Raw genomic sequence first — 27257 nt, forward strand, 5'->3', positions numbered from 1 at the left:
AATTGAATACTGCGACAGTAAGAATTTCAAATAAAATATATAGCTAGTGTCGCGGACTAACGTGTCAGATATCCGAGACTCATACTCCACTCTACCTTTACTTGATTTCCATTTTGTAATTTTGAGTTATTTTCAACTCATTGGAAATAGCCCCAATATTAAAATATTTTAGTTAGTCATGAGAATGAAAATATTTTTTTTTTTTAAAAAGAGGTGTTTTTATTTAACTCACCCTTTCTGGTGATGTGTAACTCGTACACATTGGATCTAATAACTTTTATATCTCTGTAAATATAATAAATACTGGCTGTAGATTTTCGGTATTCCTTCGTTATACGTATCGATTGAAATATTTTATCATTAAAAGTAAATACTTAAATATGAAATCGTAGATAAATCACCCATACAATCAAAAGTTTACTGATGTGTCGCATTTTTCGCGGCGATGAAGTAAAAAAGTACTGAATATACGACTGTCTCAAACACTCTTTACACCTCACTCTCGATGCCTATAGATATATTAGCGAGCTAGGGAGACAATTTCATGTGTGTCGCAGGCCAGCCTGTGGCACTGCTATAAAATGCTCAGTTGCTCTGGGAGCTCTGCTAAGGGTGAACCATTTGCTCGCGCTATGAGCGTTAGCAAACGGTTTTCTTGCTTTTGACTTCAAATATAGTTGATTGAAGTAATTGCCAATGAATGTTCCATTTTTCAGATTTGAAATACCTAATTTTTGTATGTGTATTGACTACACAACACCAAAATGCGTGGATTATTTTAGTACAGTAAGGGATGGGTTAATATCACCTTGACCATGACTATAGTCAGGTGATATGGTTATTGAACTTAAAATGCATATATTTTTCTATTCATTTGAATGCAAAATAATAATTTACCCGTCATTAATAAATAAATAAATTTCGGTGCTATGTATCTCATAAATGTTATTAAAAAAGGCTTGTTGCAGTACTAGGAAACATGACATATTCGTTGTTATTTCAGATTTACAGTACCGATCAGATTAATCGGAACAAAGTAAAAGATTATGAAAATATTTTGTTAGTCAATTTAAAAAAAATCAGTAATAGATAAATACCACAAATTAATAATTAATCACCTCCTTTGGCCTCAATCAAACATTTTACTCATTTTGGCAACGCTTCATTGGGGTTTTGGTATGGAGACATAATTTTTTCATTCCAAAACCGTACCTGAATTATGGACGTTACGAGCTTTTACACCGTGGTGCAATCGACTTTGGAGAGACTATTTTTGCAGATTGCCCATTGATTTTCAAATGAAAATCCTGGCCAATACAGTTTTGTTGTCCACTTTATCATAGATGTTTCCATTTTTGAAGGCACCGTTGAAATGTCAGAACTGAACAACGTTAATTAAAACAATTGAAAAAACAAGTAAAATACCTTAAACAATCTCAACAACGTGTGTACAAAATCTGCAATTCAAGCTGATATTCATTAAACATTAAAATGGCTACTGTGTTTGCCAAAATATTTTTTTTAATTGTTGCCAGAGTTGAAAATACAAAAAAAGGTTTGTTTCATTTAATCCGTTCGGTACTGTTCATAACAATATTAAATTTTCATTAAAATTTTTAATGTTAGTAAACAATCGTACATAACCACTTACCAACTTTTCTATGTCAACGATTTCGAGACGTGCCTTTCTCTTCGTCGGGGCACTGATTACACAAACATTAACATCTCAATTTTGAAATGTTTAATTCTTATAATTATTAAGTAATCTAATAAAGACAATAATATTTGTTAATGTCTTCTGTTTGTGATGATTTGTACTTATAGAACCATGAACTGTGTTACTACCAAATAAAATAATTAATCTGAAACATCCCACAAACCAAAAATGTTTATTTATGATATAGTGCACGTAAAAGTTAACGTTTGTTATTGATATGAGATAAAGTCTATTAGTAATTTGATGTGTTTCGATGTTTAATTTTTGGTGAGGTTTTCAAAAAACAATGGAGATTATGCATTTCTTATTATACATTACTTTTATTTACCAAATGTGTTTATACAGAGACATTAAAAAATTTCAATTTTAGTATTTCTTTCTAGTATTAGGTCACACTGCATTTTATATAGTCAAATGTGGATAATTTATAGTGAGATTTATTTTCGTACTTAAATGCCTGTATTTTGAGATGAAACTCAAGGTGAAAAAACCACTTTATAATCTCCTCACCTTCGAAGTTATTCTCAGCATATGGCTTAAAAAAGTACTTTCCTCGAGTTTTGTCTCTGAATACTGAAGATCTATTAATAATAAACTTTATTTTAATAAAATAATATTGTTTCATTTTATCAAAATATATACTGTTATGTTCAAATATGACTCGGAATTGGTAATTTTTTTCTTCTTAGAGTTGATTGTCATTGACATACAATTTTTAGCGTGATCTATCGTGTAGTTTGCTTGTGGCGGCTGTGTAAACAAGTCGATTTTTGGTGTGTTCTGCAAATTTTGCCTGATTTTCTTCAAAAAGATCAACCCAAATCTGTCGCTGAAGAGAGTTTTCTATGGACGGTATCGCCATTCAGCGCTTCATTACGAGTGATGAGACGTACATAGGTGTATATGACGTGTAAATAAGTCGACGAAGGAGTGGTGCTTGCCAACTGAGCTAAAAACCACACAAAGTCACTTAAAAATCAAGGTGATGCTGGCAGTCTTCTTTGATTATCATGGTATTGTGTACTCTGAGTTCCTTCCAACTGGCCTGACGGTCAATAAAGAATACTATTTAGGAGTTTTGATGCATTTGAGGGAGAATTCGTTGAAAAAGACCAGATTTATCGAAAGATAACTACTGATTTTTCATCACGATAATGCGCCATCTCGCACATCTCTTCTTGAATGCGATTGTTTGGCCAAAAACAACTTAAAAGTAATTCCGTAAGCTTCTTATCACCTGTGACTTTTTTCTGTTCTCTAAATTCAAATTCGACTTTGGGGAAAGCATTTTGACTCGATTTAAAGTGATAAAAAAAAATTCGCAGAGGGAGCTGAAAGCCATTTTGAAATCGGCCCACAAGAAGTGCTATGAAGATTGTAAAAGATGTTACCATAATATGGAACACATATAATGTGTATTGGCCTCTAATGGTGATTATTTTGAAGAGGATAGTAATAAATATTGGTGCAAAATTAAACTAAAGTTGTTTTTAACAAATTTCGGGTCATATTTAAACGTAAGGTATATTAGAATTTCCAACTCAAAGTTTTTGACTTTTTCTTGCTTATTATATTTTTAAAAAACATGTATCTTATTGAATGCTTACCTTATTTTAATGAAATACAGTGCGTTCGAAAGCATTTCTGCTCAAAACAGGATTTTTACCTAAAGAGCTGAACTGCATCAACCCAATAAAAATTATTTTTGTTTACATTTAAATTTATTTCAACAGAGAGGGAAAAAAATATTTTGAGAAGGGAATATGGAAGTCTAGGCATTTACAGGGCTTATGACCTGTCATTGGCTGGTTTAAGTGACCACTTTACACACTGCGTAGCATTCACCATTCTGCCCATGTTTGAACATCCACATTTCCTCAACTCTTCCATCTGTTGACTTTTGTGAAGCAAAAGAGCTGAAACCTTTATCACGTGGGTGAGATTCATCCGGCTGAACCAAATCACCTACTAGGCAACGCCTGAAAACAATTTTCCAATTTTTATACTTCTTCTTTTACCAGGTAGTAATTCAACAATGTTTGCAAGCATTTGGACATAATCAAACATTGTTGTTTTTTTTTTATATTGAAATCAATAAAATTTATTGTAATATGCATTTTTCGAGATATATAAAATAAAATTGCTGTCTCAGATCTGGTTTTTTTTTTATAAGAGATTTGTATTTTAAGCATGCTATGTATTTAAATTTTTTCTTTGTCATTACAATATTTTGTTGCTAGTATTATAGAAACTATTGCTCCAAACAACATAGCGCTCATTAGTAACCAGAAGCTAAGGAACAGTCCAAGTCGCATTCTTCTCCAAAATGGATTGTTGAGTGTTAAGCATACTTCGTCCTTTGTGAGCTCGTGGCAAACTTCACTATGTCTGAAAAAATTTACAACACTGTTCATTTAATTCAACTTCAGGTTTTTAAACCTTTTAACTAGCTAAACTATCATCCTTCACGCTTCTTATCCAAAGTGTCCAAAGTCTGTGCTCAAATAAAAAAAAAAATGAAATTTGAATTCAAATGAATTCAAACTTATGTAAAAAATGAGGAAGTTCAGTAGTTAAAAAAAAAAAAAAACTTCAGTGAGTTTTCCTAATTGGTGGGTTGACTTCCCGGAAATCAGAAATCTATCACAACACTCATTGGTTGATTTAGAATAACTTGTGACTTTGTTTAAAATATTTTTTTATTAATTTTTTCATGCATTGTAAACTTTGCCATACAATCAAATGCTCTAATTTTTACCGCGTGTAAGAAAACCTTTTTTATATCCAATTTCCCGTAGCACTAAACTTCCTCACATAATATTGAAACGTAATGAAAGTGAATTGTGATGATTTTGCTTTTATACTTTTCAACTTATTTATTGGATGTCAAATCCATTCTGAAAATGTTTTTATCCTTGCTAAAAATATTGTGGAATTAATATAACATCTTTAGTTTCAAAATCATTACCTATTTTAAATCAACTGTTCAACTAAATATTTGTGTAAATAATATTTTACATACTTATTTACAAAGGTACATATTTCAACAAAAATAATAATGTATCCCTAACGCCATGCGTCCAAGCGTGTTATGTTGAGTTGGAATTCAACATAATGGAAAGTGGAAGCGTATGTATTATTTAAGAATACAAAAACAACAATCATTACATAAACTTTCAGTTAATCAACATAAATACAATATATAAATCTATGCAATGTCTCGCAGCAGTTTCCTGCAATAATTTCTTCCCCTGGACGAAATCCAAACTTGTACACTTCTATTAAAAGTGGCTTTCGTTTTGGAAAACTTAATATGTTCATCCAGGACATGCTTTCATTTAATTTTTTTTTTCCACATAATAAACAATGATTAATAATAAAAATAGTGTGACCTCACCCGTGCCGAGGACACTTAACAATATACTTTTAAAAAAATATTCTTACATTTGAATAAGTATACAATGAAGACTTAATATACGGAGATAATTAACAAAATGTTCAGACTAATTTCAAAATGAGTAATGTTCGTGATCATATTATATACTTATTTTATGCTCACCTTGATAATCCATCATAAGTAACAATATGTTTGACTTGATTTATGATATCTCTCGATAAAAGCGCACTAGTTTCGATTTCCATTATTTTTCAAATTCAATCACTGCACAAACTTTATCTTACAAGTTTAGTACCCATTGATTTAGAATGTAGATCAAGTAATGGCTTTAATTTATTACAAATAATTCACTTTTGAATTCAGTTCTATTCTGCAATCAATAATTTACATATGAGAGAAAGATAATAAAATTTGCTTGCATAGGGAAACTGCTATCAATAGAATATCACATTTGTATATCAGTGAAAAATCTGTTCTATCAGTTTGATTACTATTTACTATTGTGTATCTATCTGCATAGATATTATTTATGTTATTCAATTCAAATAATGTAAATAAGGATTTATCAATGCTTTCTCTATTTATCGAACAAATTTAGCATATTCCTTATCTCCGGGCAGGAACAAAAGCTCATCTGTCTAATCTATAGAATTTAGGGTCTATTTGCTCAGTCGGTCAGACAGAGAGATGCGTTGCTGTTCCAGAATCGAAACAATGATGTTTTTATAGGGTTCAATTAAAAAATATAAAAAATTTGACGGTGCTATAATTGTTTGACACTAGCCTTGAATTAGAACGAAAGCTCTTTTTCGTGCTCATTTGAATGATTTAAGGTACAAATTTCATTGGCGGTTACTCTAGTTATTTGTATTTAAGTATATAATATCTAAATATATGATGCTCGTACCTCAGGTTATCGGACAAGAGAAATAATCATGCAGATTGTGTTACACCATGTTTCAGCATTATATAAAATAGTAATAAATCTACATTCCGTGAAATATACTTTCATTCTGTGGTAAATTCAAAAAAATAACCATAGCCAAATTTAGGCCAGTGTTTGATTTGAATTTACAAAAAAGTATGACACTTACCCCACCTGATATTTGTACATGTATGTATGTAGTGAAATCAATGAAGAATATTACTTGATTATTATCATTAATGTGGATTTATTTTATAGATTGCCTGCCATTTCAGACTAGACATCAAAGATAGTTTTTTAAGATACAGTAGAACTCTGTTTATCCGAATTCATCCTGATTGCCAAATATTCAGATTGTTATCAGAAAACGAATAAAAATAAATTTTTATATTTTAATTTAATTGATCAATTAACTTTGCTGGACATATAAGTAAATTTTAATGTGATTCCTATTCGCTGTATTATTTCAAAAGTAATCAAGTCTGGCACTCACTAAAATAGATAATTGGAGTTTTACTGTATCTCTGCCTTCAGAATGTGTTTCTTTTTCATGATATTCTACATCTTTTCAATTCTTATGAATCATAAAACGTAGTAGGTACATAGATTCTGAAGATGTTTAATGAAATAACTCTCATGTTAAAAACAGAATGTGTATATTTTACACAACATAAAAATCACCCGTTGTATGTCTCGCTCGGCAAAAACCTTTCTTGATAGGTGTATCATGTATTGAGTGCAATCACAACAGTTGGTTAGACGGCCAACTGTGAAACTGGCTTTCGGGTTCCATTTCCGCCAGTTGAATGAAAAAATCCAAGAAACACTTTCTCAATTGGTCTGAGTAATTGTGGTGTATTTTTCATAACTTATTATTACTAACATCTCCTCCCCACCTGCTGAAAAGCCTCTGAAATAGAGGATTAGCAGGCTTCAAAAAAAATCTGTATTTTCTAAAATTGTGAATTTTCTAAATCTTGATACTTCTACAATATTTGTTTTAAATTTAAATTACAGCATTAAATTGTACGGCAAAGCTTTTCGAAAATGTATGAAAAAAAAAAAAAAGATTTTATTAAAAATGAACTACTTTGAACGACATCACTAGTTCTTCCGAATCAACCAACGATAGAGCGTTATGATAGATTTCTGGTCTATAGGAAGCCAATTCACCAATCAGCAGAACTCACCGAAGAGAACTTGTGATATTGCACGTGGAGTAATTACAAAACTCAAGTAAATCATGGCGCTGTTAATACGATACATTTTTAAAAACATTTGTTAATTGGCTTAGTTTGATACTAGTCAACAGTGGTGATTACAAACAAAAAAATATTTTTAAAAACACTGAACATTCTCATTCAAATAAAACCACTAGTTTGTAAAATATTATTTTTTGTATTTATAAAATATAGCATATTTTTATTTTATTTGGTGATATTTAATTTGATGAGTTATGAAAAAATCTCAATTTTCAAAAATTTGTAGTTACCAACTTGTTCCAGAAAACGAACCTTTTTGCTTCTCCTCAGTATTTCATATCTGTTAATCCAAATAAAACTATCATAATACATTTATAAATTATTCAATTTATTTATAATAAATAACAAAATAACATATTATTATCAACATCAATATATTATTCATCATTATCATATACATATAATGATATTATGTAATATGTACGTTTGTAAAGGTAAATATATAATTTATTAATATAACATTGAACAAATTTTCCATTAACAAAAGTATTCCAAAATTTGACTGTAAGATAATTTATAACACAAGTAATTTTTTAAACTGAAAAATGCTTTTTTTATTTGATATAGTCACACAAATTGATCGAAATATAATCAAATGGTTTTTTTAATTGAATTTAAAATGAAACTAAATAAGTTATAATTAAGAACCAATTTAAAGTATTACACATGCTCGATTACCTCGTAAAGTGACTTAAATATGTATATAATGGCAGTACATACATATTTATTATACTCGTATAATATAAAATAAAAATGTAAAAAGCGTCTATGATTTTCTTCGTTTTATATCATGAAAAAATAATTGTTGATACATCTATTACATAGAATTAATTTTCGTTGCATTTTTACAGTTTCATTGAACATACCCATAAATTGTATATATAAACCGAATATTATTTTTTATAACATTGTTTATGTCGATAAAGTAAAGAAAGCTGTTTACTTTCAAATCATACCCATTCATTGAACCATGCAAATTAATGTTACTCATATCCTATACAAACCGCATATTTCATTTTTACAAATAAACGCTGAACACATAACCCATTAATCGACTAGCGCTGTCGAACCAATGGGTGGAAGATTTATGTTGAATTATCAAATCATTTGAAAGAAATTAAAGCGCATGCTGGAAAAATATTTAAATCTTTTACAAAGATCTTTATGTGTACTTTTTCTTAATTGTCACAGATAAGATGGTTTTCAGTTCCTAGTCCAAGTCATTTTTCTATTAAGGTGATTTTCTCTGTCTGTGCATTTTTATCATAGATAATACTAAAAGGCAAATCAACAAATAAACATGATCAAGTGATGTTTATAGACTCCTCTTTACTGTAATCCTATACTATCTATTCATATATGGTGTTCTTTACTTCGGCCTTAACTCTAACTTAATATCTACGGGATCAAATTATTGTAGAAATACCTAACAAGCTTAATAAAGTAAATTAACAAGAACAAAATATTAATTACCGGTTGTGAAATGCAGACGGGTATAATAAACATTACGGAAAAAAGCTCGGGTCATCTCCTCATATTTTATCTGTAATCAAACTGTACATTAAATTAAATGTAACTTAGTAAATTAAAGAAATTTCTATAATTCTAGTCGCTTCCAAAGAAGAGTGTTTCATTAATAAAATGTACGATTACGTCATATTTACATATCACGCACATTTGGTGGCTCTCTTAAAGTAATTTAATAGCACATCTTTCATTCGTGTCTTTTATGCAAATTTTTCTATCTACAGTAAAAACATTACTCAAATCAATTTTAAATGAGTGACAGTAACAATAAACTTATAATCAAAAATTTATAAATTAGAGTAAAGAGTTACAATGAAAATTTACATATTAATATTGCAGGCTGTAATTGATATTACATAATTGCAATTAAGTTGTAATGACAATGATTTTCATAGATGGAATGAGTAGGAAAATACATACCTGAGCAAAGAAAAAAGTTGTGGGTCACTTCTTCAGTCAATGTTTTGTATAGTAAAATTGACTTTTATAATAATAATGTTTTAAAAAGAACAAGGGACTCAAACAGGGGGATGGTAGTATTTATAAAATACATTATGCTGACACATATTATTCTATTTAATATATTATGTACTTATAAGTACGTAAGTTAGAAAAATGATAATCACACTTATTTGATTGATAGCTATGTGTTTTACAATACGTTATTTTAATAGAGAGATTAGAATGTTCACTTTTCTAATCCAATGAGACATTAAGATGCAGATTTACATAAGTAAGACAGCTAACATTTAAAAATGCATAAAGAGTTTGAAGAATTATTGTATGTATTTAATATACTGTTGGATTACTTATCTTAATAAGATAATTATTGTAACATATTTCTATGATACACACCGAGACAATCATTTCCACAAAAGATTAAGTTTAGTATAAGTAATATTTTCTTTATATAAGGAGATATAAGAAGATTATAAAAAAGTAAGTACATAGATTGATCTCTAAGCTGCTACATTGAAAATTGGTACTTTACATTATAAAGTTAAGTTTGAGACTACGGTTGTTCAACACCTAGAATATTATATGTAAACACCCATTAGGAATTTTAAGGATTTGGGAGGATCATTACATGTAATATCTATACATATTCATAACTTATAAAGCATTTAATTGATTCCATTTAAGTGTATAGGAGCATTATAATATTATTTTAACCATAGCAAAAAAAGTTTTTAATGTTTTTTTTTCCTAAGGCTGCAGTTTTTTCTTAAAAATCTATTTGTCGAATGAAAGATTACGGAAATACATGTTGTAGAGATAAGATGTTATTGATTTAAAAAAATAAGTTTTGTAGGTGAAATAAGTTTAAATTGATTTTCTAGAATATTGTTATTTTCAATTTTCGAACATTCCATTTGAACTATTCTGCCAAGTATTGGTGAATTAATAAAATGCTTAATACAGGTTTAAATGATTCATATTCAGTAGACGTTATGTAAAAACAATCTAATATTGATGTTACAATAAATTGACTAAGTTAGTATGCGGTATGGCAGGTAGCAAAGGTAGCAAAATGTTATTACTTTAGAATAATCCAGAAGAAATTAGAAAAGTCAGATTAAAATTCTTACCAAATAGAATAAGGTGTCTACCACCCTCTTGTTATAGATAAATATTATATTTGAATAACAAGTACATCTTGTATGTTTTCGTTAGTGAATATCTTTTTAAATTTTTATTGTGTTTGTTGAGTTTTAGAAATAAAATCTCTAGTGAGATAAATAATAACATTAATGTCCTTGCGGACAGGCCGGACGAAAATAATAATTACACACCACGAAGTATGATCACATGGAAATTCTCAATATTTTAATATCTTTTTTTTATGTTTAATAAATAGTTTGCATATTATTTTAAATGCCATATTTTTATTTCATTATTATATAATTTTTGTGCATATATTTTTTTTGGCTCACAAATCCAATCATTTTTTAAATAAATTATTTTAATCACATGTAAGAAGAATAATCACATACCATATTAAGAAACCCTCTTAGGTAAAGTTTTAGAAATTTGTTTAAAAAATTGTTAGATTCGTCTTTGTTATTAGTGCCATTGAAGGACATATTGGATTCATAATGCAAAGTTATATCTATGATCATCGATATTATGATTTTATGAGGGATTCCACAAACCGTCGGTAAACACATCATACTTATTTACAATTTGAGTTATTTAGATTATTGGCAAACATTCTACAAAATTCCAGATAAAATAGTGATCTTAGAGTGGAAAACTTAGTGTGTAATAAATAATAAATACTTAATAACTAAAGTTTCCTGGTGGTTTAACTTGATAATGTGTTTTCTTGAGGATTACGGACACATGAATATACAAGCTCGCAGTGCGTTTTATGGAAATTAATAATACATGAAGAGCAAAAAAGTACACTAGTGGACTAGAAAAATCACTGGTTCTAAGTCTGTGTCTTTAAGACAGAGGTCTTATCAATGTAAACGTGGTCGCTGATTTGACAAAAGCGTCGTAACAATTAATCAACAAAAAATAATATCAATTATATTTACGGTACCTTAACACTGTTCATAATTTCTCAGAACCACCCATACTTTAAAACACGTATCGCTGTTTAAAACCGTAGTATTTCAATTATTTATACATGTTGATATGACACTTTACCATACACAATCGTCCAATATTGTCGTTGTCTTAATTGCACATCCATAACTCGGTCCAGTAAGAAAGTCTTATTATCTGACTGCATCAAATCACACCATCAACAAGAACACAACTTGAAATTTTAACAGTGAGGAGTATAATATGAGTAGAAAAAAATCTAGGCTTTTAGATAAGTCTTCGTCTTCTGTTCTCTGCGAAAATACTCTATGTATCTTGTTCCTAGATTTATCGCCTCAGTTCCCAATCTTGGTGTTAGTTTGGATTTAAAATCCTTCAATGTAGTCGTAGGCTTCCAAAGTGGTGAGAATCAAGTAGATAAGCCACAGTGAGAACATGAAGCAAGATGTGGCGCACTTCAGTTTAAACTCTCCGCCGAGTTCTCCTCCGACGGCCTTTTGTCTCCTTAGCATCAGGATTATGATAGTCACCATGGCTTCTGTGCAGAAGATGGTCACTGAGAAAGCGAGGCTGGAAACACATAAATTTAAATAGTTTAGTTTTCATCTTACATCATCACTCCCTTTCCGCACACAGGGAACTGAAATGGTGCAACAACCGCAGCGTATCTTGATCATTTTTGTTACGTGAAGGTAAGATGATCAATCTTATGCTTCAGGTGCCAATCCTAGGACTATTTAATATCCTAGTGTGAAAACATCTTATTCAATAAATATTTCGTGTCAACCGTGTCGGGAATGAAATCCAAGGCAAACATGCTGACCGTTAGATCATGTGGCGGTTAATTTTACTTTTAACTTTTCAATAATATCTCTTTTGTTATGTTAACCTTTAAAATACTGTGTGAAAAAACTCCCTCGAGTCCTGATGGCAACCTGAGATTATCTTTGGTTAACCTTAGGTAACCTGAGGTTAGGAAATGATCGCCTGATAATCACCATCTCTTTTCATCTTATTAAAATTATAAGTGTATCTTGCTAAGTGATCTAATTAGATTACATCTCTTTCTCTCAAATGAATGTTTTATATATTTATCTCAGGGTACTCGACATTTTGACATTTTCGGAGATTCTGATTGACAAAATATTTTATTGAAAATTATCTCGTATGTGGTTTACTTGAAGATTCCAAAAAAATGAAATGAAGTGCAATTTGGAACGCCCGCCGGTTACATCACAGGAACGAGCGGGTCAAATATTATTTTACAACACTAAAATGAGGTTTACAGTAGGCTTTCACATAGAAAATATGATGTTTTTTCTAAGAAACTTGCCTTACAATCCTACTAAACACAGGAAATCTATTATTAAGCATTTAGAAAAGTATTCAAGAGAAGCAGTTTTTATTCCTATACTCGTAGCAGATAAAGACCCCTGTAAATTTTTGGTTTATCTGTGGCTCCTCCCTCAATATACCCTTTCTAATCCAGTCGGTAACCAATCTTTTAAAAGTAAAATATTGGTAGGTAACTCACTTTCCAGGGTCTATGAGGAATTTGTTGCCGTGGTAGTTATGGTAGATGGCTGCAATGGACCAGGCAATACCAATACCGAGGAAGACATTTACAGCATTGCTGCCAGTCACATTTCCTATGGAAGCATCTGCGTATTTATCCTGTATCGCTGCCACTTTACTGGCAAATGTATCTGAAAATTTAAATATCAATTATTGCAAAGGAAAACTTATGATAAAAAAGTGTAGAGACAGTAAGACATATTGGTGTTTTAAATAAAAGTTATTTTAAGGGTATTACGATTATTAAAAAAATTGCATTTTCAAATTCCCTGCTGAATTTGGTACAGAACATGAACGTCACAAGTGCATCGTTTATCTCGCTGTGTTTGGTTCAGTCGTCATTATGAGTGTTTATAATTTTTGATTAATAGGCAGGAATACGGATAAACAATTAGGTTAATCAACAATATTTTGAGTTTGTCCAAATGTTTGCAGACAACGATTGAATTTCCCCCCTAAGGAATTAATAGTTAAAAATGTTAAAGAAGAAAATATGGCATCTAATCTTTACAGGTTTTATGACCTGTCATCGGCTGGTTTAAGTGGCCACTTTACACACGTTGTAACATTCACCGTTTTGCCTAGGTTTGAACATCCACATTTCTTCAATTCTTCCATCCGTTGATTTTTGTGAAGTTGAAGAGCTGGAACCTTTATTGATGTGGGTGTGTTTCAGAATGTGTAAAGTGCCCACTTAAACCAGCCAATGACAGATCATAAAGCCTGCAAATACCTTGACATCCATATTTGGGGGTTAAATGCAAAACCGCCACTGTCCATGATCACTGTTTTTGGGAAGATCAACGAAACCAGCAGCAAAAAAACTTTTTATTTTAAGTTCAATGTGCAACTTATGTATGGTCACATTGAACTTAAAAGAAATAGTCATTTGGCTACTGGTTTTGTTGGTCTTCCCAAAAGCAGTGATCATGGACAGTTGCTGTTTTGCATTTTACCCCCTCATGTATCATTTTTAAAATGTCCTCCATCTTTGTTGATGCGCTTAATGCGCGTTTAAAGTGCCTTCAATTTCAAACATTTTTGATTTGTTCGTATATTTGGAGAAGATTCATCATATTGTTGGTATTGGTCTTATACTTGAGAAAAAAATCAATTCCAGATAGCACTGTATGAGGCATACTTCCTCCTATCATTGTAGGTAGGTACAGCTTAGTTGTTGCAGTGACTTGGAGATTATCGGATATCCGATATCTATCCGGTATCCGGCCTAATTTTACTATCCGACTGGATACCGGATAGATGCTCAATATCTGGCGGATACCTAATATTCATTAAACTGCAAAAATTTCATAAAATCTAGGACACTAAATTGATTTGTTGATATCGACCGTGTTTGGAAAAAAGGGAATAACTCTCATTATTTGAAAAATGCACTTTTTTGTATAAAAATGTTCGTCGGTATTTGGTTAGGTATATACTTTTAAAAAAAATACCCTCAAATAAAAAACGTTTGATTAAGAATATAAAAAAAATATACACATAAAACGCAAGGGGTGAAACAACCCGAAATAATATAATGATTTAAATAATAAATTTGTAAACCATATTGATATGCAACTCATTGATCGATAACTGATCATTAAAGATACGATGAAAATATTTTAACCCCTTTTTATTTTATGCTCATGAAAAGTTTTGTTTTTATCTTCATAGATAGGGAAATTCGAGTACCGGGGTGTTTTAACTGTTTTTTTTGACCAGTGATAAAAATTATCAAAAAAATATAGGATTTAGGCTAAAAATACGGTACACCGCGTTTATACAGATGTAGTGATACTTAAATGCAAACATTTTTGAAGATTTGAGTGTGCAGAAACTATAACTTAACCAAACCCAAAGTGTCTGTAGTTACCTGGAATACTGGTGCCAAGAGCTACGAACACGACTGCAGTAACAGAGTCCTTGATACCAAGCGTACAGCCAAAGTGGGAAGCGATGTCTCCTATGATAGCTGTTACGACCCCGATACATAAAATGGATACCACGAAGCACAGGTAGCCTCCAGCAATATCTGAAAAATAATAAACAATATCAATGCAATATCAGTAGTGAAGGGTCCATAGTCCATAGTCAATGACACACACGTGTTAAATTAGTTTACTTGAAGTAGACTAATGACCGACGATGCAATGTCATCATTTTCAATCGAATCCAATACATTCGTAAAATGCAACTCTGAGTATTTCACATGAAATCAGAGGGCATCGTTCTACAGTACATTCACATCGTCCGTACCATGAAGAAATGAACTACAAAGGAATATGGTTTATAAAGAGACCACAGGACGCAACCAACATTAGTCAGTCCGTTCAGTTAATCAGCCCAACAAGATCAGTGCAGTTCACTCAGCTCTAGCATGTAGTTCAAGTGCAGTTTCTTCAACCCATCATCGCCGCTACGCTCGTGCTACACAACCAAGTGCTGCATCTTATTCGCCGTGAAATAAATACGCATTAAACAGCAACCTCGTGTCTTCTTTGTCAATCTCTAACTGGGGTAGGAACTCCAACCAAACCCTCAGCTATTAAATCCTACAGTAGTATTAATTTTATTTTAAAATTGTGTTGGTGTCTATGAAGTAAAATTCTATTGCATAAATTCTCGGAAAGTTCAACGTGAAATATGTACGAGTATTTTGGATAGTTTTTCACTTCAGTTATTCATGAACCTCGGCATAGCGCCTGAAATGTGAGACTTTAATTAAGTTTATTTCATAAATAATATGTAAATTACAAACTTAAATTTAAGGTGGACGCATTAATTAAAAAAAAAAAACAGAACATAAGATAGACTTGTCAAAGTAGTAGGAGAATCCTGCTCCAGAAAACCCCTTCGGATACACGGTAAAGATCAACATCCAGAGCGATGTTGTTCAGCATAGCGGTAGCCCTTCTAACAGGCGTGATCATCGACAGGTTGGTTCTGAAACAATCTATGTTGACGCTGTCTTCAAACCAATGCTACCATATTCTTAGGATTATCGACCATACCGCGTAACAATCGATAAAAATGTGCAATCAAATACACATTCCTTCTAGTCCCTAAACTGTCGTAACCAAGCATACCCTGGAGAAACTCGGTCGGGTAAAGCCAATGATAATACCCGCACTCTCTCATGTTGAGATATCACCGAAACTTCTTATAGATTTTCTATATCAAAAGACTGTTCATGTGGCCCCCAAATCAATCAGTTGTGAAGAGTTCTCAGTACGCGGGTATTTTCGAAAACTCTGGCAGTACGCAGAACGAATCCTAACATTTCCAATGATTTACCACTGATAGACTCTATGTGATCATGAAATCTCAGGGTGCTTGCAAATCTAACGCCCAGATCCTTAACATTCGAAGTTCGTATCAGATTCTGGTCATCAATTTTGTAGCGATAAAATATAATTTTTGGGATCTAGTGAAGGACGTGACCGAACACTTGCAAACATTGAACCTAAGTTTGTTTCGCTTTTCCCGTTCACTTATATTCAAAATATACGCTTGGAGAAGACAAAAATCGTCCAAAGTTGTCCTCTTTATGATCTTGCCTTTATGTATATTACAAATAATCACTATTATATTGCGATTGGAGTTCCATATACCCCAATATGACGATTTTTACTTAGGTACCTTCTGTGTATAGTTTTCAACCTAATCAAATTTATAAATTAAATTAAATCGATCGTGAAAAAATCCACGAGTTGGGTACCAGGAATACCGCAAATATAATGCTATAAATACGAAAAAAAGTCGTCATGACTGTCACGATAGTGTTTATAATACTGTTTTATACTATTTCGAGTTTTCAGCTAAATTAAAACAGTTTTTTAATAATATGCCGTTGAGAGAGGATGCTATATTATGACATCGCGCTGTTCTCTCTGTGATACGTTAAACAACACTGATCTAATGTCGTGCCACCGTTAGACGCTTGGTAAAGCGAGGAGTTAAGTTAAAAAGGGGATGCATGATCCGAAGTCTTGTGGTTAAAGGCAAAATAATGTGGTAATAATAAGGTGGTTATATTAAAATGCGACCAAATGGCAAAAAGCTCACGTGCAAACTGACTAACATATCAAAGATTAAACTGTAGAGCGATGAATTGTAATCTTTGTACAGGGGGAAAGCCAACACAAAATATAAATTATTATTGAATGAATTTGGCAAACAAATATTTAATAAATTTGATGCATTTTTAACATTATTTTATTTTTTATTTTTGCACCACAACAGGCCAGGAGGCCCAATTACAGTGGTGAATTACATCACAGAACACCCAGGCTTGAGAAAAATCACATTTAATTTTTGTGTTCTCACCGGAAATCGAACCCGGAACCTTCCGTCTGTGAGTCAAGCTTCTTGACCACTACATCACGGAGGCCGCCGATTATGAAGTAGGATTATGCAAAAAATTTAAATCAGTATGATGATTAACAAAAAACTTATCAAAGAATATACCACTTTGGGGTACCATAGATACAGATATCCCCTTTAGATATTTTCTATTTTTTTGGCTTTTTCACGGTTTTAAAATTAATTTATGTATTTGAAATAAGACTAAATACTTGTTTAATGAAGTACTAATAGGGTAATAGAGATACATGGCACGGCAACAAAGCAATTATATGAATTTCGCATTCACTGAAACTTTTATCTGAATTTATAAGCCATAAGTTTTAATAATTGAAAAACACCGGAAACTGTCAGGACGTTTTGATAATATATTATTTTTATCAGGTTATTACATTTTTTCTTCAGAAAATGGTAGCACAATCTATTTTTTGTACCTGTTTGCCATTAGGTATATAGGTTAATGGAAGATTTGAACGCAAAAAAATCAGGAAAATAAGCTAAAAACGTAAAAAGGGAAGTTGCTTCGTGGACCGGAAGGAAAGAGATAAGTAATTCTAATAAACTTCCAGCCTGTCACCATCTACGTAGGTAAGGTACCTACAGTGTTAGGAATATAAATTAATATCCATCCGACATAACTAGAATATTTTCGATTTTTGAGTAGGTCGAAATTTGATACACAGATAATGGAATTCGATTCTATCTATCTGAACAGAAATGAATATTTGATGATATAATCTTGCAAGGGGTTCGGTACTATATTTATTATGACATGAATGTTCCTTGTCAAACAAATAGAACTGTATTTGCAGATTGTAGTTCCTAGAATGGGCTTTAACTTGCTATTTTAAAGGACCATACCGTGGGTGAGGTATTACGATAACATCTTAATAATTTGCGTAAGAATATTTGACATTTTATGTCAAAAAATATTCCTAGGCAGATTATTGAAACCAGGGCCGCAGCCGTCTATCCTACTAGCAAACAAGCAAAATACACCAGCTAAGTTTTGAATGCGACCTTTCTCTGCGGCCCTCGTAACTCTCTCGGGGGTTGTGCCACGAACCGCAACTCCAAGGGTAGAATTTGTATGCGCATTCTCGCGGTGGATTTCTACCAAGAAGAGACCGCGTGATAGCAAGGAAATTTATGGTGTAGCCGAGATACTTCAATAAAAAACTAGGATGTTATTGTTAAGTACCGTTAGTAGGCGGTACTCAGGGGCTACTTTGTGTTATGAGAACTGATAAGATACAGTTTTTTGACCAATCATAGATCGCATTCAAGACTCGTTTGGTTGATTTAGCTTATATTCATCCCTTCTTAGATTCTTACACAATAGTAAATATATTAATTTGTGACCTGGATCTAAAAGGGCTAATGACAGATTTCGTATTATTCTTTCCTACATTCTGTAGAGGGTCGGTTGATCTGTTATTGGCTAAAGGGTTATTCTCGAGACACTGAGTTTCAGTTGATTTTCCATTTCTTCGGTGGTCTTCCGGGCAGACGGTGACTAGCTGGGATTTAATGGGCCACGGTAAAGGGGATTCTGGAGCTGTGATCTTTCCAGAATCTTCTCCTTTTGTTTAATTTTTTTTTTTTATTATTTTTTAAATTATTTTATATTTTTATTTGTTTATTTTTTCATACACATATTATTTACATAGAAATATAATTACAAAAATACATTTTAGAAAAATACATCTTAAAATTAAGCTATGACATGAATTGGATAAAATGCCCTCAAAGACTACAGCGTCTGAGCGTGGGCCATTCCTTTTTTAATTATTAAAATGTTTATAGCACATATATATGGTATGACATGACCATGAAAAGAAAAGAAAAGAAAAGAAAAGAAAAGAAAAGAAAAGAAAAGAAAAGAAAAGAAAAGAAAAGAAAAGAAAAGAAAAGAAAAGAAAAGAAAAGAAAAGAAAAGAAAAATAAAAGAAAAAAAAAAAAAATGCTCCACCATACTATGTCTTAGGCATGGCAAGTCCGTTTAATTTCTTGATTTGGATGTTTTTTTTTTTTTTTAGATAAAGAAATATTTGCGTTCTTATGATTTACCCAAATATTTAATTTTGAGGGCCATTTTCAACGAGTTGTAAATAACTCACTATTAGAAAATGGAATCAAGTTGGGGTAAAGTGGGATTCGAACCACGGGAATTTGGTCCGTGAGTCCGAGACACTAGCCACAGGACCACAACCCGATATGTTAAATATTTATGGTAAATGCTGCGCAGACTGTAAAGTGATTACTAGCTAGTCTAGTTTTTTCGTTTACCCGTGGCGTTAGAACTCAATCGCCGCGCCGCGATATAAAAATCGTCAAATATTGAGACAGTTTATAGACTATAAAGCTAGGGTTTCCTAGGACAGCGGTGCCCGTATTTTAACGGCCGTAGTGAACGGTGATGTGGTAGATAGCCGTCGTAACGGTGACTAGAGTGTGGTTTCCTAGGAAAACGGTGTTATCAACACCATTTAACACCGTTTCCCTAGGAAACCACTCTCAAGTCGACGTTACGACGGCTGTCCACCGCATCATCGTTCACTACGGCCGTTAAGATGCGGGCACCGCTGCCCTAGGAAACCCTAGCTTAATGATCATTTTTATGTTTACCTGTTGGTGGTACGAAGGCAAAAATAATCTTCCAAAACACCGTCAGAATGTGCATGAAATAATCCATACAAGATGGCTTCTTCTGCTCTCCGTCCTCATCTTCCTCGCCTGGAAAAACACGAATAGTAGATTAAAATAATTGAATACATGAATACCAAATTAATATTATGCTTCCTTCACGGTCCAGAGGCCGAAGTGGAAACAGGAAAGGGGAGAAATGTTACGCATTATCGTCGGTCTCGGGGGAATAAGAAAGTTCACTTAAGGGAAAATTTTAATTATTTTAATAGCTGAAAAGAGACTGGACAACGGGCGGAGGAAAATGCAGTACGAATTAATTGACACGATATAAATGAATAAAAATCAAAAAATGCTTTAGCTGTAAATAAATAAAGTAATTTGATTTCTATTTCCTTAATAAGTATTTTTTTTTCGAATAGTCATTCTAAATACGATTGTATAACATGAAATTATGAATGATTTTCAGTTATTGTGTTATTTTCATTGTTAATTATTATGGCTTAACACGTGCACAGCTAAAAAAACCCTTAATAAGTTAGTAATTGTTTAATCAATCATAATTTAAAATGAATAAATGAATATACAATTGATCAAATCTTTAAATTTTGTCTGTACATGCGCGGTTCAGTAGTTTTTTATAACTGTCGGTAATCCAAATGAATAGATACTTTAGCTATAAATAATATATACTATTACAAAATGCAATACTCGTAAAAAATTACAAAATTCGAATTAAATTTGCTAATGCAGCAAAACTGACTACATTATAAAATGCCCGTTAGAGAGTGAAAGCGATAATTGGTCAAATAAATAAATAGAAGTATTTTTATTTACTTATAACTTATTTGAAAAATACAAGTTATTACCTAGTAACAGGATTCCATAAGAATTGTCAATAAATAATATAAGTTAATCTAAATGTCGATCATATTTATATATTTTGTGAATACTCACAAAATATATAAACCGATGCGGCCAATAATTTGATCTCCAATACGAGTATCTAGAAATAAAGCAAATAAATCTAAAATTTAATTTAATTACATCGATTTAATTACAATTGCAATGTTTCTATTTGTATAAACCAATCAAATATATTATCTACGTATTTACCGTGGATGCTTGGACTTGAGAGAGATAATTATTCTTATGCTGAAATAGAGTCAATGTTAAATATTTCTAGTCTACAAAAACGTAGAACTAATATTGACTCCATATATATGTTCGGCATACTAAATGGTATAATCGATGTTCCATCATTACTGGGACAAGTAAAATTCAATATTCCGACTCGTAGATTGAGAAACAATGATGTACTGTTCATCGATCAGCATATAACAAACTATATTCTAAATTCTCCAATGACCCGCCTTTGTCGTATTGTTAACTCAAGACAAGATCTGGACTTTTTTGGTTTAAGTTTACAACGATTTAAACGAGCACTAAATAAATAGTCCAGATCTTGTCTCTTGTCCCTTATGTTTGACAATTCTTCTTTTTTAAAAAAATGTTTTAAACTATTCTTTTATTGTAATATTTAAACCTTATAAATTGTATACATGGACAATGTCCGTTAATAAATAAATAACAATTATAATATTAGAAATGAAACACTGATTTGAGTCTACTGAACACTTTATTTTATTTTTACAAATATAAAAACAAAAATTTCGTAACAATCGTTTTGCCTTGTTAGGATATTTTCAAACGAATGTCATCAAACGAATGTCAAACGAACGACATTCGTTTGAAAATACCCTAACAAGGCGAAACAATTGTCACTAAATTTTTGTTTTTATATTTGTAAAAATAAAATAAAGTGTTCAGTAGACTCAAATCAGTGTTTGATTTCTAATATTATAAGTTTAAATATGGAGTTCTACAAAATAAACACCGAATCAATCAATCAATAGTATTTATAACATTTTAAAATGTACGTCTAATTTAGATAAGTTTACGTTAAAATGTTTTCCTTAAAATAATTTTCCAGCTTAGTTTATGCTGAAAATTTAACAATAATAAATTTATGAAAAGGCTCACTACTATTTATATTTGACGTAAATTGATATTTATAATTATAATAAATAATCTTTGATGTTTGAGCAGTAAGTAAAAAATAAAAATTAACAAGGTATTTTCCTTTGTCGTCTGCTTAGATGAGTAATTAAAGTTAGTAAACCGTAATATTTTGTATGTATTATATTAACAAAGAACTGATCTAAAGTTTCCAAAGCATAATATTGGCTTTGTTTTAAGTAAATGAGGGAATTCAAAAAATTTAGAGAACACTTTCACTATTAAAATTAAAATGATCTAATGAAATTTTCGCTAGCTTCTCATTCCAATTTAAGTACAATGCAACGTTTGAATTATTTTTTCAATACATTTTGTCACACGTTTGTTTTTATATGAATTTATTAATCACATTAAAAAAATAAAAAAATATATTGTCCAACGGGAATGTGTAGGCGGGTTTTTTTTTCCAGTAATAACCCGCTAAGCTTTTATTGTAGAGGCTTGACGGCAGGTGGGAAAGAGAGGGTATGGATGGAAGTTTTGAGAATCACACCACAACACCCAGACTAATGCCGAAGTTCAGTGCTATAGGAAATTGGATATTTATTTTATTTTATTTTATTTTCTTTTATTCAGGAAACATACAGTACAGTTACAAAGTTTAATATTTTACACAATTGGACTTAATTCTAATGGACCAGTGAAGTTTCCATATTAAAAAGCAATTAAATGTAATGTTAATTATGAAAGTATAAAAAAGAGAAGGAAAAAGAAAACATGAATGAAAGTTGTTTAAAAATTAAAATTTAAGTGAAAAAAATATATTTTAAGGTTTGTAGTTTGTAGTGAGTATTAACAAATGGAAATAATATTAAAAATGAAGAAAATTTGTAATAGTAATTAAGAATTAAGAATGGAAATAAGGAATGAAAAACATGCTCAGATGTAAAAATAAAATAAAATAGTAATAACATTTTTTTTAAAAAAGGAAAAACATAAACACATATTTATTTTAAGGGATTCAAAGAAACAAAATAATATATAATATAATATAAAACAAAATAATATAATATAAAAAATGTTTTCTTACACGCGGTAAATATTATAGCATTAAATTGTACGGCAAAGTTTTTCTAAAACGTATGAAAAAATAATTAATATCCTTTTAACAAAAATTAACTACACTTTTATGTTTATAAATTTGTATAAACCACTTTCATTTTGAGCTACACTTCGACCGGTTTCGAGGTTACTACCTTATCGTCAGGAATTAAACTAAAATTGTAACTCAAAATTAAAGTGGTTTATACAAATTTATAAACATACAAGTGTAAAATGTCATACCACAAAGTGAAAAATGTTGTTGATAACAATAATATAAAAATGAATTATTTTAAATGATGTTCCTCTTCTAAATCAACCAATGATAGAGTATTGTGAAAGATATCCGGTTTCAACCCGAGTCAACCCACCAATAAAGACAATTCAACGAAGAGAACTAGTGACGTCACGCGCGGAGTAATAAAAAAAATACTAAACTTTAAAACATCGTAGCATTAATAATACGACACATGAAAATATTTTTTTTTGTTTAGTTCGATAGTTGCTTGGAGAAAAAAAAACCACTGATCGTTAGTCCTTACCAAGGAAAAAATCATTTTATGTTTTTTTCTCTCGCGAATGACGGGAATCAAACCCGCGACGCCCGCTTCACAGTTGGACATCTAACCATCCCGTAAAAAGGCTTTTGATTATTGGCTGATTTAAGCGATCACGATAATTATAAGCCTTGTTACTTCCGAGACTTTTCCGCCCCTGCAAATTGGTAAATTAAAACATTGGTTTAGTAAAGGCAGCGTATTTCAATCATCTGTTACAGAAAAGTGAAGTGATTAGTCTTACGCTTCAGGTGCTAGTCCAGGATAGTGAAATATTGCGATGTAAAATCACCTTATAAACAAAAATTCCATGAAGACCTTCCGAGGAATTGGACCCAGGACCTCATGCATGGTAGGAGAACGCGCCTACCACTGATTACACTACGTGGCTGTCTTTTCTCCACTTTTTCACATTTTCCGTTTTTAAGAACTTTGCCAGAGAGTAGCCATCGAGTTGAAAACACGTGATGAGGATTTTCATTATTTTTCTGTATTCTTCATCCGCGTGGACACGGACGAAAATTAGGTATGGGAGTAGTAATTACCTAATATTAATTAAAAAATATATTTTTAAAACAGATTTATCAATCTTGTTTTTTATTGTTATCCAATGATTTATTTAAATACATTGATATTAAACAACGATACTTTGAGTAAGGTAGAGAATTAATAGATCAAAACAGAGATGAAGAACGTTTTGGAAAAGATAATATAGAAGTCTAGGCATCTATCATTGGCTGGTTTAAGTGGCCACTTTACACACTGAGTAACATTTACCATTCTGCCCATGTTTGAACATCTTACTTCAATTCTTTCATCTGTTGATGTTTGTGAAGTTTAACATTTAACATTTTTTTAACATTTTTTTTTTTTTTTTTTTTTGTACCACAACAGGCCAGGAGGCCTAATTACAGTGGTGAATTAAATCACAGAGAACCCAGGCTTGAGAAAAATCACATTTTAATTTTTGTGTTCTCACCGGGAATCGAACCCGGAGCCTTCCGTGTGTGAGTCAAGCGTCTTGACCACTACACCACGGAGGCCGCCTAAAACGAACTAAAACCATTATTTATGCGGGTGAGATTCACCTAATTGAATTATTTCACCTACAAACTAAGCAACTCCTGAAAACCAGCCAATGACAGATCATAAGCTCTGTAGATGCCTAGACTTCTACATTACCTTCTTTAAAATGTTCTTCATCTCTGTTGTAATCTGTTAATATAAACAGCTCCCAGTCCTTGCATACAAAAATTTGGACAAACACAAAATATTGTCAGTAAAGAAAAGATAAACCGATTTGCTAGGAGTAATTAAGGAACTTAATTGAAATTAAAATTATTAATTTAATTCAAAATTGAATTCGGCATAATATAATTTGCGTAATGTGTGGAAATACATTAAGAAATGTGATTTTTTTCCGATCAGTGTAATTAGGAATTAGCAAGCTATTTCTAATTTTCCTAAGAGAGGGAAAAACACAATATCTAATTTCCATTAGGCAAGGAAGGATTCTGAACAATATGGTTCACGTTCAGAGTCTCACTTGAGATTTAGCATAAATCTACATAATTTCCACTAAGTTTGATGAAATGAAATGTACCTCCAGCACATAGTTCTCGATTAAAGAGCTAGAATAATTTGCACAATTTATACTATTCAGATAACTAGATGATCAAACTTGCCAGGATATATTGTTATGAGATATAAATCTTTTTTTCTTCGGTAGCTGTAAACAATGAAGTATATATATATATATATATATTTTTTTTATATATTTGGACCACTGTATTTAGTAGCCTTACGTGTCATGTACAAGGCTAAGGTACTCGGAAAAAAAACGTTTTTGTTTGTCTTGGAAATGGGATGTTCGATCACTGATTTTGGTTTATTACCTTTATGAGTCCAATCCCCATCGTAGCAAAGTTCAAGAACAATGGCGCGTGATAACTACTTTTTACTACAGTGTGGATATCTGTTAAGGATATTCCATCTTTCCTGCATCCTGCTTCAAGATTATGGCGTTGCAAACTGAAAAATGGGCACTGAAATAACAGATGTTCGATACTCTGTGAAGAAATATCATCGCATGGACAATAGTCATCATTCCTTAATTTAAAAATATATAGATAACTTCTCATAGCTCCGTGTCCGGTAAAAATTTGGGTCGTTTCGAAAGTACTTTGGTGATGATGACGGAAGTGCATCAGCCAGCGTTGGAAAAAAACATTTTAGTGATTTAAATGAAGTATAATTAAATATACACATTATAAGCGCGTAATATACGCCATTTAAAATCGCCTTCTTTGCCTCTCTTTAATGAACTTACGTTGCGATCAGACATGATACTTGAACTAATAATGCCGTTTCATTTTTTACTTAATACAATACAGTTTATGGAATTTAGCTAATTCTTAGAACATTTTTCAATATTTTCTCTCTTTTTTCAAAATCTTGAGAGCAACACTATATTTGTTTTATCTTACATGTAACTTTTATGGGGATAACGTGTATTTTTTTTATATGTCAGTGGATGTACTGTATAATAAAATTTTAATTTTTTTTTGGTTACTTTGAATACGTAGATTTGCGTATAGAGGGGTGCTAGACCCATCGGTACAAACCGATGTACTTACATCAAAACTTGAAGGGAGGGGGATCGGCAGTGTATCTTCGCAATCGCTCAGGAGAATTTATCTTGTCGATATACTCGTATGTCATGACAGTGAGATTTCTCTTAGGAGGGCAATTTCCAAATTGTAATATGTATGTCAATTTTACATAACTTTTTTTTACTATTTAATCTATCTGATATGTTATATTTTTTAATGTGTTGATAATTAATTGGATACTCTGTAATGTTCTCAATGTAACTAAAAATAAATAAATGAAATGAAATCTTCAACTTTGACGTCATAATGAAACGATGTATCTTTAGTTCGTAGATATGTGTACCGTGTTGTATATGTGCGCGGATGTACATTATGTACGTACCTATTTTACCACTCTTAAAAAACGACATAAAGTTTAAGATAAACTTTCTTTGAACTGACGAGGAGTTTAAATTTGAAACAAATACATTTTTGCAATGACTAAAAATGCCTACAATGGATGATTTGTATTTTAACGATCTTCTTCTTCTTCTTCAGCCTTATTCTCTCCACTGCTGGATAAAGACCTTTTCCAAATGTCTCCATTCCTTCCTATATCCCGTTTTCATCATCCATGTTTTACAGGCAATAGAGGCAATGTCGTCGACCCATCTTTTCTGTGGCCTTCTAACACTTCTTTTGTTTACCCATGGTCTCCACTTTATTATTCTGGGTGTCCACCTGCCATCATTTTGTCTCGCCAAGTGTCTTGCCCACTGCCATTTCAATTTCGCTGCACGATCCATGATATCCACGATTCTGATTCGGCGCCTTATTTCTTCATTTCTTACTCTGTCTCTGACATACACCGAGCATCTGTCTTTCCATAGATCGTTGCGTGCATTTTAAATTCTGACTATTTTTGCGTTATAGACATGGTTTCTAGTCCGTATGTTGTCACCGACAATATGTACGATTCACATACTTGTCTTTTCAAGCATATAGGGACTTCTTTATTTTCAAAA

General features: G+C 31.6%; 1 protein-coding gene across 3 annotated transcripts in view; it reads right to left on the minus strand.

Moving 5' to 3' along the window:
- Positions 1–10518: 10518 nt before the first annotated feature.
- Calx (sodium/calcium exchanger 3) overlaps positions 10519–27257 on the minus strand; it is a 349508-nt gene continuing 332769 nt past the window's right edge. For all 3 annotated transcript variants that reach the window (XM_088227414.1, XM_088227405.1, XM_088227424.1), the window contains 4 exons: positions 19947–20054; positions 14830–14988; positions 12916–13087; positions 10519–11951 (listed from right to left, as the gene is read on the minus strand). In XM_088227414.1, coding sequence (XP_088083540.1) covers positions 11747–11951; positions 12916–13087; positions 14830–14988; positions 19947–20054 — 644 coding nt within the window. In that variant the 3' untranslated portion in view covers positions 10519–11746. The remainder of the gene's footprint in view (positions 11952–12915; positions 13088–14829; positions 14989–19946; positions 20055–27257) is intronic.

The sequence above is a fragment of the Micrasema longulum genome, unplaced genomic scaffold (assembly GCF_059751315.1).
Source record: "Micrasema longulum isolate JH-2025_06_02 unplaced genomic scaffold, ASM5975131v1 h1tg000043l, whole genome shotgun sequence".
In the NCBI taxonomy this organism is placed as follows: Eukaryota; Metazoa; Arthropoda; class Insecta; order Trichoptera; family Brachycentridae; genus Micrasema; species Micrasema longulum.